At 42.8% G+C, this 14,601-nt stretch overlaps 1 protein-coding gene across 6 annotated transcripts in view; it reads right to left on the reverse strand.

The window, feature by feature from the left end:
• SLC4A10 (solute carrier family 4 member 10) overlaps positions 1-14,601 on the reverse strand; it is a 331,078-nt gene that overhangs the window by 116,804 nt on the left and 199,673 nt on the right. For 5 of the 6 annotated variants that reach the window (XM_050969205.1, XM_050969204.1, XM_050969203.1 and 2 more), the window contains one exon: positions 12,225-12,371. In XM_050969205.1, the coding sequence (XP_050825162.1) occupies positions 12,225-12,371 (147 nt within the window). Of the gene's footprint in view, positions 1-12,224; positions 12,372-14,601 lie in introns of those variants that run through there. The other variant, XM_050969207.1, reaches the window with a different exon arrangement.

A 14,601-nucleotide genomic window follows, 5' to 3' on the forward strand; every position in this document is an offset into this window, starting at 1 on the left:
TTCTTTCTGGTGGACACCGGAAGAATGGCAGCCGCAAAAACAGTTGGTGATTCCAACTAAGTACCGGGGGAAGCTCTTAAGCTTAGCCCATGATCATCCCAGTGTCCATGCTGGGGTGAACAGAACCAAAGACTGGTTGGGGAAGTCCTTCCACTGGGAGGGGATGGGCAAGGACGTTGCCAAGTATGTCCGGTCTTGTGAGGTATGCCAAAGAGTGGGAAAACCCCAAGACCAGGTCAAGGCCCCTCTCCAGCCACTCCTCATAATTGAGGTCCCATTTTAGCGAGTAGCTGTGGATATTCTGGGTCCTTTCCCAAAAAAGACACCCAGAGGAAAGCAGTATGTACTGACTTTCGTGGACTTTGCTACCCGATGGCCGGAAGCTGTAGCTCTAGGCAACACCAAGGCTAACACTGTGTGCCTGGCCCTAACAGACATTTTTGCCAGGGTAGGTTGGCCCTCCGACATCCTTACAGATTCAGGATCTAATTTCCTGGCAGGGACCATGCAAAAACTGTGGGAAACTCATGGGGTGAATCACTTGGTTGCCACCCCGTACCACCATCAAACCAATGGCCTGGTGGAAAGGTTTAATGGAACTTTGGGGGCCATGATATGTAAATTCGTCAACGAATACTCCAATAATTGGGACCTAGTGTTGCAGCAGTTGCTGTTTGCCTACAGGGCTGTACCACATCCCAGTTTAGGGTTTTCACCGTTTGAACTTGTGTATGGTCACGAGGTTAAGGGGCCATTACAGTTGGTGAAGCAGCAATGGGAGGGGTTTACGCCTTCTCCAGGAACTAACATTCTGGACTTTGTAAGCAACCTCCGACACTCTTTAGCCCTTGCTAGAGAGAACCTAAAGGATGCTCAGGAAGAGCAAAAGGCCTGGTATGACAAGCATACCAGAGAATGTTCCTTCAAGGTAGGAGACCAGGTTATGGTCTTGAAGGCACAACAGGCCCATAAGATGGAAGCATCATGGGAAGGGCCATTCAAGGTCCAAGAGCACCTGGGAACTGTGAACTACCTCATAGCATTTCCCAATTCCTCACTAAAGCCCATAGTGTACCATGTTAATTCTCTCAAGCCTTTCTATTCCAGAGACTTACAGGTTTGTCAGTTTACAGTCCAGGGAGATGATGCTGAGTGGCCTGATGGTGTCTACTACGATGGGAAAAAAGACGGTGGCGTGGAAGAGGTGAACCTCTCAACCACCCTGGAACGTCTGCAGCGGCGACAAATCAAGGAGCTGTGCACTAGCTTCGCCCCATTGTTCTCAGCCACCCCAGGACGGACTGAACGGGCATACCACTCCATTGACACAGGTAATGCTCACCCCATTAGAACCCCCACCCTACCGGGTGTCTCCTCATGCCCAAGCTGCTATAGAACGGGAGATCCAGAACATGCTACAGATGGGTATAATCCGCTCATCTACCAGTGCATGGGCATCTCCAGTGGTTCTGGTACCCAAACCAGATGGGGAAATACGCTTTTGCGTGGACTACCGTAAGCTAAATGCGGTAACTCGTCCGGACAACTATCCAATGCCACGCACCGATGAGCTATTGGAAAAGTTGGGATGGGCCCAGTTCATCTCTACAATAGACTTAACCAAGGGGTACTGGCAAGTACCGCTAGATGAGCCTGCCAAGGAGAGGTCAGCATTCGTCACCCATGCGGGGGTGTATGAATTTAATGTCCTTCCTTTCGGCCTTTGAAATGCACCCGCCACCTTCCAGAGGCTGGTAGATGGTCTACTAGCAGAACTGGGAGAATATGCAGTTGCCTACCTCGATGATGTGGCCATTTTTTCAGACTCCTGGCCCGAACACCTACTACACCTGGAAAAGGTCTTTGAGCGCATCAGGCAGGCTGGACTAACTGTTAAGGCCAAAAAGTGTCAAATAGGCCAAAACAGAGTGACTTACCTAGGGCACCAGGTGGGTCGAGGAACCATAAACCCCCTACAGGCCAAGGTGGATGCTATCCAAAAGTGGCCTATCCCACGGTCAAAGAAACAGGTCCAATCCTTCTTAGGCTTGGCCGGGTACTACAGGCGATTTGTACCACACTACAGCCAAATCGCTGCCCCACTGACCGACCTGACCAAAAAGACCCAGCCAAATGCAGTTAACTGGACTGATGAGTGTCAAAAAGCCTTTACCCAACTTAAGGCAACGCTCATGTCTGACCCTGTGCTCAGGGCCCCGGACTTTGACAAGCCATTCCTAGTAACCACGGATGCATCTGAGCGTGGTATAGGAGCAGTTCTCATGCAGGAAGCAACAGATCACAACTTCCATCCTGTCGTGTTTCTCAGCAAGAAACTGTCTGAGAGGGAAAGTCACTGGTCAGTCAATGAAAAGGAATGCTACGCCATTGTGTACGCCCTGGAAAAGCTACGCCCATATGTTTGGGGACGGCGGTTCCAGCTACAAACTGACCATGCTGCACTAAAGTGGCTTCATACTGCCAAGGGGAACAACAAGAAACTTCTTCGTTGGAGTTTAGCTCTCCAAGATTTTGATTTTGAAATTCAGCACATCTCAGGAGCTTCTAACAAAGTAGCTGATGCACTCTCCCGTGAAAGTTTCCCAGAATCTAGTAGTTAAAAAGAGTTCTTAAAATGTACAAGTCTGTTAGTTATATACTTAGTGGTATATGTAAAGGTGCATGTGTTGTAGTAATCTGTTTATTTTAAAGTTCTAGAAGGAAATCGCCGCCAGTGAACTTCCCCACTGTCTGCAATTTGGGGGGCTTGTCATAAACAGATAGCTAAGGGTTAATGTCTCTTTCACCTGAAAAAAAAAGTAACCTGAAGCACCTGACCGGAGGACCAATCAGAAAACGGGATTTTTTCAACTCTGGGTGGAGGGTTTTTTGTGGGTGAGTCCTTTGTTCTTGGTTCTTCTGTCTGCCTGAATCTCTCTCAGCTATGAGGAGGATTTTTCTATGTCCTGCTTTCTAATCTTATGTTTCCAAGTTGTGAGTACAAAGTTGAGTTTTTGTTTTGTATTTACATGTCTATAGTTGCTGGAGTGCTTTAAATTGTATTCTTTTTGAATAAGGCTGTTTATTCATATTTCTGTTAAGCAATTGACCCTGTATTTGTCACCTTAATACAGAGAGACCATTTGTATGTATTTTTCTTTCTTTTTTTATATAAAGCTTTCTTTGAAGACCTGTTGGAGTTTTTCTTTAGTGGAGGAACTTCAGGGAAATTGAGTCTGTACTCACCAGGGAATTGGTGGGAGGAAGAAGTCAGGGGGGAAATCTGGGTGTGTTAGATTTACTAGCCTGATTTTGCATTCCCTCTGGGTGAAGAGGGAAGTGCTTTTTGTTCCAGGACTGGAATTAGGGAGGGTGGACTCCCTCTGCTTAGATTCACGGAGGTTGCTTCTGTGTATCTCTCCAGGAGCACCTGGAGGGGGGGGGAAGGGAAAAGGTTTATTTCCCTTTGTTGTGAGACTCAAGGGATTTGGGTCTTGGGGGTCCCCAGGGAAGGTTTTTGGGGGGACCAGAGTGCCCCAAAACACTCTAATTTTTTGGGTGGTGGCAGCAGTACCAGGTCCAAGCTGGTAACTAAGCTTGGAGGTTTTCATGCTAACCCCCATATTTTGGACGCTAAGGTCCAAAGCTGGGATTAGGTTTTGACACTAGTACCTGAATCCTCTAAGCTTAATTACCAGCTTAGATCTGATAGCACCGCCACCACCCAAAAATATAGTGTTTTAGGGCACTCTGATCTCCCCAACCTTCCCTGGGGACCCCAAGAACCCAGATCCCTTGGGTTCTTAAAACAAGGAGAAATAAACCATTCCCCCCACCTTTCCCCCTCTCAGAATTTCCCTCCCTGGGCTATCCTGAGAGATACTGAGCCAACCTCTAAATCACCATACAGAGAAGCATCTCCCTTTCCTTCCACAAAGAGGCAAACAGATTCAAGGAAAACAGCGAGAGATTCTATCTCTCCCCCTCCCGTCTCCCCCACCCGTCCTGGTGAGTTATCCCAATCCCCTGGAATAAAACAAGGGAGACAAGAAAAAAAATCAATCAGGTTCTCTAAAAAGAAACCTTTTAATAAAAGAAAGGAAAAAGTAAAGAATTATCTCTGTAACTTCAAGATCAAAATATTACAGGGTCCTATAGCTTACAGACACCAGAAAGAGACTTTCCCCCCAGGACCAATACAAATCAAAATATTCCCAGCAACTACACATATAAAAGTTAATCAGCCAGATCCACAATTGCAAATAGAGTAAAACAATCAAAAAGCCTAAACCGCCTGTTTTTACTTACTATTTGAAAAGAAACTTAGAGAGCCTGTAGTAATGTCTGGTCTCTCTCAGACCCTCCGAGAGAAGAACACACAACGGACAAAGAACACACACAAAAGCTCCCTCCACCCAAATTTAAAAGTATCTTGTCTTCTGATTGGTCTTCTGGTCAGGTGTCCAGTTCCCTGCTTGTAAGCCTTTACAGGTAAAAGAAACATTAACCCTTAACGATCTGTTTATGACAGCAACCCAAACCCAGAATCGCTTCCTGCACCCCAAACCCCTAATCTCTGGCCCCACCCAGAGCCTGCACCCCAGCCCAGAACCCTGACCCTCTCCTGCACCCCAACAGCCTGTCCCAGCCAAGAGGCCCCCCCTGCACTGCAAAGCCCTCATTCCTGGCCCCACCCCACAGCCCTCACTCCTGTACCCCAACCCTCTGCCCCAGCCCTGGGCCCCTCCCACATCCCAAACCCCTCATCCCCAGCTCCACTGCATCGCGGGCATCAACAATTTTCTTCAACTAGGTCCCCACTGCTCTACAGGAGCTCTTTTCACTTTTCCCCCAATACAGGGAGTAGAGAGCTTGTTCACTTCCGACCATAGAGCTTACACAAAAGATAAATATTTTGTATGTATGCTAAGATGAATATATGTGTTAATAGAATTTCTTTAGGGTGAGTAATCAGCTTCACAGCTGAAAAGAAATACATAAATTATATTTGCATATTCAGATTAGAATAATGCTGCCTTGTCTTGTGTTTGGTTTAGTTGTTGAGCAGATTGAAGTGTTCTGATTCTCTCTGAGTAGTTAAGACCTTCAATTGTTCCAATGTCTCCATCATTCACCTTTTGCATCTTAGACTTTAATAATTCCTCCTTTCATACCAGATTGCTTCAAAACATTTGCTAATTTGTTCGCATGACAAAAGTCCTCATTTATTTTTCTGACATACTTCAGAGCACTGTGCTTTATCATTCAATCTCACAAAACCTATTTTTCTAGATCTTTCTTCTTGCAGCTGCTAATTGAACACTCCCTTTCATTCCATTCCACCGAATACAGCTCCCCCCTCCCGCCTCCGCCCATCTGTTAAGAAGGGATGCTTTTAAAGAAAACTGGTGCGGGCCAGAGCGCTGACCATCTCTCAGTGCTTATTTAATTCAGAAGCAGGGGCGGCTCCGCAGCAAGCGTGTGCATGGGGCGGCAAGCCGCGGGGGACGGCGTACCGGTCACCGTTAGGCTTCGGCGGTAATTTGGCAGTGGGTACGAAGGTGCGGGACCAGATCACCCGCAGAAACGTTGCCGAATCCACGTGACCAGTGGACCGCCTGAAGGCCGCCTGACTGCCGTGCTCGGGGTGGCAAAAAACATAGAGCTGCTCCTGGTCAGAAGTTAGGAGAGCACAGGTGAAATTGCCCCATAAATTGCAGGTTTACTCTTATGGGCCAGAATGTGCCCAGTGACTGAATAGACATGCAGAAGAGGGAAAGGGCATTGGAGTGTTCTCCTCCCCTTACACCTCACTCGGGTACCATTGTGACATTGTGGTCCTGGAGCCCAAGGGCTCGGCAGCACTAATCATATTCGTTAGAGTGTCTCAACAATAGTCCCACCTCCCTCCACGCCCTAGTTGCTCTGGGAGACACTGTCTCCTGAAATTCCTCTGTGGTGGCATGAATGCACCATTCACAATACAGGGGATTATCTGCCACAGTGAAGTCCCAAAGTGATCTTTGCCTATTCTAACTTTATGTAATCCTTCTTAATATTCTTTGTGCTGCCAGTTGATATTGTTATGTCAGCACTCACTCATTCTTATTCATGAAGAGTTGCTGATGAATTTTGAGACTACTTTATGCAACTCAGCTGTGTTTTTATTTTATTTTTTGGAAATATTAGCACACACATATACCTAGGGTATGAGGTGATTTTATCGGCATGAGGTTTTGATGGTCACATTACTCATGAGTGGTGAAGTAAAGAATGAGTTATACAGATCATCCAAAATTAACACCAAAAAGACTCTTATGATACATTTCACCATAATTATCTATATGACAGATATGTTACAAAGAAAATGTATTACTAATGTTTTCAAGATATAAAAATATGTACTGGGACTATTTCTTCTCTCTCTCGCTGTATAGCCCCAGGTGCTTCAAGTACCCAAGGCCAGATTTTCAAAGCTGCCTAAAGAGACAGACAGGAGCCTAGTGGGGGTGGGGATGAGGGGCTGAAAGTGCATCAGTAGGTTAGGCACTGAGAGACTTTTCAAAATCCACTAGGTGCCTACCTGCATCATTAGGCACCTAAAAACCATTGACAATCCAACCAAAAGTCCAGTTCTAACAGGTTCAGAAGAAAGGCAAAATTAAAAATAAACACTTAAAAACTAGTTAAAGTGCTTTTCTAGAGTTAAAAATCAGGACCACTTTAAAGTCAGATATCTCAGCATCTTCTGGGGCTAGAAGAGAGTTTTGGAACCCATTGTCAGCCTAGGAAACTAAACCTAATGATACAAAAGATCCTGAGTTTTTAGCCCTTCAGGGAAATGAAATATTGGACTTTAAAGTCATGGCATTTTTACATATGGGAAAACTATATCTGACCCAAGCATGAATCTTGCCTGGCCTGGGCTTTGGGAAGGGTAATTTGTGGGGAAGATTCCATATTTAGTAGGAGAAGGAAGAAATGTTTGTGTGTCAGATTGATTTTTTTAAAATGCAGGTGCTAAAAAGAAACTGCTCAAAAGACTTAAAACAGTCTTGTGGCAATAGCTTACTGCACAGGTTCCCAAACTGTGGGTTACGACCCCATTTCAACAGATGGGGACATGGGTCCAACAGACCACATTCACCCTGGGAGATGATGCCATCTGCCCCTGAACCTCTTTGGACCTGCTCTACAAACTCCATGCCAGGAAGCCACCATTTTGATCTACAAAATGGCAGCCTCCACACAGCACGACCTTGCACCATGGAAACATTTTTACACAAAGTATCATCTTTAACCTCCAGCAGTGAGTCTAGTGATGCAGTTATAAACGAAAAACAAGACTCCAGGAAACATGCTCATAAATATGACAAGGCTTTCTTTGGTTATGGCTTTATTAGTGTTTTTGTTGGAAATGAAGAAAGGCCACAACGCCTGCTATGTCACACAGCTGCAGATCAGGAAAACACACTAGTGGAGCATCTGAAAAACATAGATGCTCTTCAAGTGGATGTGAGCATTGAAGGCTGTGATGTACCTTTCTTGACTTTTGTTAATTGCACATGGGAAGGTGCACTTCTTGAAGACATTCTGTTCTGTCTCCCTCTTCCTAGACACAATATGGCACAAGAAATGTTTGATGCACTACATGCAAGACAAAAATCTACCAGATGATTTCATGGTGGGCTTCTGCATGATGGAGCTCCATCTACGGCAGACCACAAAGCAGGTCTGCATACTTTGATAAAGAAAGTTGCTCCATCTGATGTGTGGACTCACTGCATGAATCACAGAGAACAACTAGCATCTAAAGCACTGGGTCCAGAGCTAGGAGAATTTTTGCAGCAAGTATCTTCTATTGTGAACTACATTGAGATTCAGCCTCACTCTGTTTGCAAAACCATGTGAAGAAAAGGGGTGAGATCATGATGTATTGTTCTTCGACACTGAAGCTCATTGGATCTCAAGAGGAAAAATACTGGGACTATTATTTAAACTGAGAGCTGAGCTACATGCCTATGCAATGGACTGCAAAAAGAGTGAATTTGCTGGTTTTCTGTGTGATCAAAGGAGGATGTGCCTTCTTGCCTCTGTCACAGATATATTTAGGAAACGGAATGAACAGAATTCAGGTCTGCAGGGAAAGTACACCCATAGCCTTCACCTGAGTGATCAAATCACAGGATTCATGAAGAAAATTGTTCTCTGGAAGAAAAATCCATTGAGGACAAACTATGAATGTGCAGGAGGTCAGACTAGATGATCACAATGATCCCTTTGACTTTAAAGTCTATGAATCCTTCCCAAAGCTTTGCAAGTTCCTGGCTGAAAATGAAATTATCCAGCCTCCCATACAGGTAATAGCTGAGCATCTCAGCTGGCTGGAGGAACAGTGTGCATCCTTTCCCCCGCAACTTGGAGGTGGCAGAGTGGGATGCAAAACCCCTTTCAGTGCAAGCCTGATGCTATGGATTTGCCAACAGCTGACATTGAACAGCCCAGTGAAATTCCTGAAATTGATTCTTGACAGAAATATATGCCCAACTTTCTTCCCGAGAGTTCTGGTTCATTGTCAAGAAGGAATATCCTGCACTCTCAAAACATGCCTTGAAATTCAGGGTTCCGTTTGTATTTGTATGAAGCTGGATTCAGTGCACTTGCATCCATCAAGTCTCGGTATCAATCTACCCTTGATGTCACATAAGAGATTAGATGTGCAGTTTCTACTGCACCGCTAAACTTTGAGTCACAATGCACAAGCACACATCACACTACAGAGTAACATACTTAATGTGTAAATTCTTGGATTCCTCAGCCACGCTGTTGCTTTGTTGAGGTCACAAGAAACAATAGGTCTCAAAATGTGGTCATGCAGGGAAAAAGTTTAGGAACCCCAGGATTTGTAGGATAGATTTTTGGCAGGTGATGTGGACATAGGCATGTGATCAATTGCATAGGCACATGATGAATGTATTTAGCATATGTCTATTAATTTCTCACATAGAAATTTTCTCTACATGTATGGTATTACTTTTTGTCAAAACTTAAGTTGAAAGTTAGGGACTTAATGAAAAAATATATAAATATAGCAAAGTTTCAAACTTCTGAATCTGAAGCTTCCCCTTCTCCACCATTCATGCTGTGTATATGACTGTAACCAATAGTACATAGGATTTTTTGCAATTTCACATATAGGTTTTAATTGTCTGTGAAGCACAATGATAATTTTTTAACAAATAGGCTGCATGAAAATATATTCTTTTGTGTTGTAATTCATTGCAGACTGAAAATTATCCTTTTCCATTCTTTGATTTATTTAGAATCATAGAATATCAAGGTTGGAAGGAACCTCAGAAGGTCATCTAGTCCTGTGGCTAGATCTACAGAAAAGGACCTAGGGGTTACAGTGGATGAGAAGCTGGATATGAGTCAACAGTGTGCCCTTGTTGCCAAGAAGGCTAACAGCATTTTGGGATGTATAAGTAGAGGCACTGCCAGCAGATCGAGGGATGTGATCATTCCCCTCTATTCAACATTGGTGAGGCCTCATCTGGTGTACTGTGTCCAGTTTTGGGCCCCACACTAAAAGAAGGATGTGGAAAAATTGGAAAGAGTCCAGTGGAGGACAACAAAAATTATTAGGGGCTGGAGCACATGACTTATGAGGATTTGTCCTATTATCACTTTTTGCTCTGGTTTTATCTCCATCCTCCATAATTTTACAGTACTAGGAAGTCCTCCCTACTTTTTCTCACCAGGAAGAAATATGGAAAGTTCTTCTTTATTAATAAAAAAAAAGAGCTTGTGGAAGGTAGAAAATTAAAACAGCTATTACTGGAATAGGTGATAAAACGTTCACAACATTGCTTAGAATGGAGGAGAGCTGGCTCAGCCAGAGCTCCTGCTGGGGCCTCCGAGGGAGCGCATGTTGCAGTTATAAAGCACAATGTACAGCACATCATAACAGAAATGAGCCCCTCTCTTACTAAGTAATCTAGACAACATCACTTGCAATTCGGAGAGTGACTTTCGCGTAAGAGAATTTCCCCTAAAATCAGAGGTTTGACACCGATGCCTTGGGCATCAGGAGAAAGGTAGCCACATGTAATATGCCTACTCTGGATTGCTAGTCCACTCTTTTGCCTCTGCAGAACAGAGACTCACTGTCACTTATGCTGAATTGTGCCAAAGAGTGGTGTTTTGTGATGTGCACATCAAAGGGTGTAAGGCTGAAACTAAAACTCATTTTTTTACTTGTGATAAAGGAAAGGACACGAAGTTAGATGTCTTGGGGTGGGGCAAAGTTTTCAGCAGAGCTAGTTCCCATTTATACACCTAAATGAAATTAGGAGACTGACTGGGAGCTGTTGGGTCCTGTCCACTTTTGAAAATCTGGCCCCTTAGTTTACATAAGTTTTCAGTGTTTCTCTATTAAAAATATACAACATTATATATGCAGAAGTTCTTTAAAACATTTTAAACAACTTTGAACTCTATTTTTTTAAAGAAAGGTTGTTTGAAAAAATATTTCTCTTACTATGCCTTAAAATATTAATCACGGTAAAAAGCAAACACATTTGGTATTAATAATGCATGCTTTTTGTAGATTTGAAATATACAATCCATTTTAGGTGTATCTATATATACTATATGCTCTTGTAGTAACTGAACTACATTCCAAACTGAGTCAGCTCAGCCATTTTTCTTCATCAATATTAATTCTTCAAGACATTCTTAATCTTCTATATTCCAATTGAATTTGAGAAACACACTCTTAGCTTCCTGCTTTTTCATTCCTGGTATATTTTACTATGAAAGATTTGAATAAATCAAGTTCTTTTATACAGATTTAGAGCTTCACCACTTGTAATACACTGCTTCAAAGCTTTCCACACAGATAATTTAAAATTCAGTATAAAATAAAGGATCTTGTAATAACTGCTTTGCAACCTAAAATTACACTGGCACTTACATTTCCCCAATGAACTAAAAATATTCTTTTGTGCTACACTGTGATATGCTTTCCATATAGTTTGAGCAGTTTGTTTTGCTAGCTTTTTCCTCTCCCCAAGTCCACAGTTAGCTGTCATCCAGATGTATGCATGAGGGCACATGTCAAAACACAGATATAGGAGTACCCACTTTTCTTCCCCTTGTCAATACATTTGGTGTTGGAGGGTGGATGAGATCCTTTCAGACTAGAAATATTTGATAAATATCACATTTCCCCACATAAATGCCTGTATTCCCCCTTGCAATCGCTCTTGTTCCTGCCCCTCTCACCACAAAAAACAGGTCATGATCCTTAGCTAGACACAGGGCTGGTGCTACCATTAAGGCGAACTAGGTGGTTTCCTAGGGCGCCAAGATTTGGGGGCGCCAAAAAGTGGTGCCTCCAATTTTTTTTTTTTTTTACACAGCAGTTCCTCCCTGAGTGCGCGGTCGCTGATCCACTTCTTCCACTTCCCAGGCTTGCAGTGCCAATCAGCTGTTTGGCGCTGCAAACCTGGAAGGGAGGAGAATTAGAGCGGGGGCAGCGTGTTCGGGGAGAACGTGGAGCAGAGGTGAGCTGGGGTAAGGAGGTGCTGCACGGCTCCCCGGAGGGGGAGCTGATGTGGGGGGGGCCTCAGGGCAATGGGGGGAGCTGCCGCGGGGGGGTGCCTCAGGGCGGGAGGGTGGCACGAGGTGGAAGTTTCGCCTAGGGCACGAAACGTCCTTGCACTGGCCCTGGCTAGATACCAAGGCTGATCTCACAATATGACCAATGTCACAATACATTTACACTTTACAATGTCATGTAAGGACAGAGGAAAGATATAGACTCTGGATCAGATCTTAAGCTGGTATAAATTCACAACAGTTCAGGAGCAGGCCCTCTATTTCAATATTAGCACTACATTATCTGGTCTTGCTACATTTTAGAGAAGCCAATTCCCCAGCACCAATAGTTTCCATCCATCTTTATAAAGTGCCTATCGCCAAATAAATGCTCTAGAATGCTACAACACTACTAATAGTGAGTATTTTCATTTATTCATCCCCTAAACTTAAACACAATAGGAGGAAATGTCAAAAGATTTTTAGAACAGACCTGAAAGGCTCTGGCTTGCAACCCCAAAGCCCTATTATCAATACTGACTAAAATATAAGAGAAGAATAAGTATGCATTGTCATATTGATGTTTATTGTTAAAAGATCCAGCAAGAAGAAATAAACCTTACCAAAAGGAGGAGACTCTCTCCCATCCTCTAATCCTGAATCTCGTTCCCTGTCTCTCTTTCTGTGTTTGTGTCCACGGTGTCTATGACGTCGGTGACTTTTTCTTCCACCCAGTGGTACATGAACTCCAATGAACAATGTTCGGTGACCTACAAAGAAAGTTACTGTTAAAGTGCACATGGCAAGATGCAATGACCTATCATTATACTGAAGCATTACTGATACGCAATTTATTGGTACAGGAGAAAATCCCAGTATTGAATTTCCGATGCTACAACGACAGATCCCCTAGAGATTTATATAGAGAGAAAGATAAATTTGGAGTATATTGTAAATTAACAGTAGAAATATAGATGGATCTTCTGGAATTAGATGCTTAATGAAATTAAATTTGGGCTGGAGTTTTATGCAAGTTGAAGCCATGTATGCACCAAATGCTGCCAACCGTCCATATGCAGAACTCTCTGTGAAGTCAATGGAAATTTCGCCAAAAAAATTGTGACAGGACACAAAATACCTGCACTTCCATAACATACTTTGTGTGCCCTATTTACAAATAATTAATGGGTAGCTTAGGCTGGTTTTATTTCTACTGATATTTCATTTTAAAAAATGAACATCGTCCATCTAACCACTACACCTATAGTCCTTGGCTGCTGAGTCTGTGGAATCCAATTTTGCTGATCAAGCCCAACAGATTCACACATCTCATTTATATGACACAATAGAATAACAGCATGGTAAATCATTTCAAAGATAAATAATGTAGCATTGTATCACCTGTCAGGGATGGTCTAGATAATACTTAGTCCTGCCTTGAGTGCAGGGGACTGGACTAGATGACCTCTCAAGGTCCCTTCTTGTTCTATGGTTTTATGAATCACTAAATGGGACACATATGGGAAAGAAATCTGTCAACTCTTATTACACACCTTAGCCTCCTGAATTCACTTAACAGGAAATATTCTGGCACATGAATTTAGGAAGCTAGAGCACATAGTAAGTCATGACAGATTCCTTTCTTATGTTTGTCCCATTTCATGATACAAGTGATACATTGCCATCTTTCAAAAGATTTATTGTGCTATTATTCTGTTATATCATATGACTGGGATACCTAGAAAGCTATGTTTTTTTCTGAGAAATATGTATTTCTCAGATTGTTCACACCAAATGTGTTTTCTTTTCCCCTGGAAATGAACATAACATACCTAGTGAATAATTCTGCTTTGCTGCAATCACTTAGCTGTGTCAATCATATGAAAAGGTCAAGTACATTAAGCTGCTGTAACACGTGATCTGTAATCCCATGGAGACTAGGGGCAGAAAACACAGCAAGGCATCATTTGTCACAGTACATGAAAGAAATTCAAGGCTGACAGGAATTCTCTACAGAAGCAGGAAAAAACAAGCTGGAGAAAAACCTTCTGATGCAATATTAAAACATGGGTTTATGTCTTCAATTTACTCTCTTATATAAATACATTTAGAGGAGAATTTGGAAGGCATTGTCAATGATTTAGGAAAAATGTCCTTGCATATTAATGAGATTTTCTGAAGAACAGTTATGACCTGAAGATGAGTATTTATTTGAGCTTTTTCTTTGCTTCTTGTTTAATATTAGGTTTTACTCACAGAAAATGATTTACAGAGAACTGGTGCGTTTACATTATCCAAACCCAGTGCAATCAATAATGTATGAAATAAATAAAAACGTTGCCATAAAGAGAATTTTCTATGAAGAACAACAGCAATAACGTATTTCTGAATATTTCCTTGGTAGGTACAATACAGAACTACTTGTGGAAGAAAAGGGGCTGCCTTCTCAAAGATTTTAATCACTTCTACAGGCTCAGAAAAATTACTTATTTTGATTTAGTAATTTAATCAATTCCTGCTGCTTTGTGAAAGGGGTGGACAGGCTTATTCTAGTTTTGTGCCAGTTAAGAGAGGGGCTTGGTCTGTGAAGTTAGGATTCAAATGCAGCTTCACACTTCACTTTATTTTGAAGATTTAGTATCTGGGGTTTGAATCCAGGCTCATCTCTACTAAATATGTTGGCAAATCAACAGCAAAACTCCAAATGGCTGAACTACCCAGGTATCCGCTTTATATAGAGAATAATCCATTTGCATGTAAAAAGGAATTAGGAAACGGACAAACTGAGGGGAATAACAAGAAAACACAACAATGGACCACATTCACATTTGATTTAAGGTTGTGATATTCTCCAGTGGTACTCAGGGCTGTGAGACACCTCACCACCACCACCTGCCCTTGGCATGAAGCAGTCTTGCCTGATGCTTGCCATACCTCAGCCAACAGGTTCTAGCCACAGACAAATATTGACTTCCAGGTCTCCACAGACCTCGCCGTCTC

This window comes from Gopherus flavomarginatus, chromosome 10 (genome assembly GCF_025201925.1).
Source record: "Gopherus flavomarginatus isolate rGopFla2 chromosome 10, rGopFla2.mat.asm, whole genome shotgun sequence".
In the NCBI taxonomy this organism is placed as follows: domain Eukaryota; kingdom Metazoa; phylum Chordata; order Testudines; family Testudinidae; genus Gopherus; species Gopherus flavomarginatus.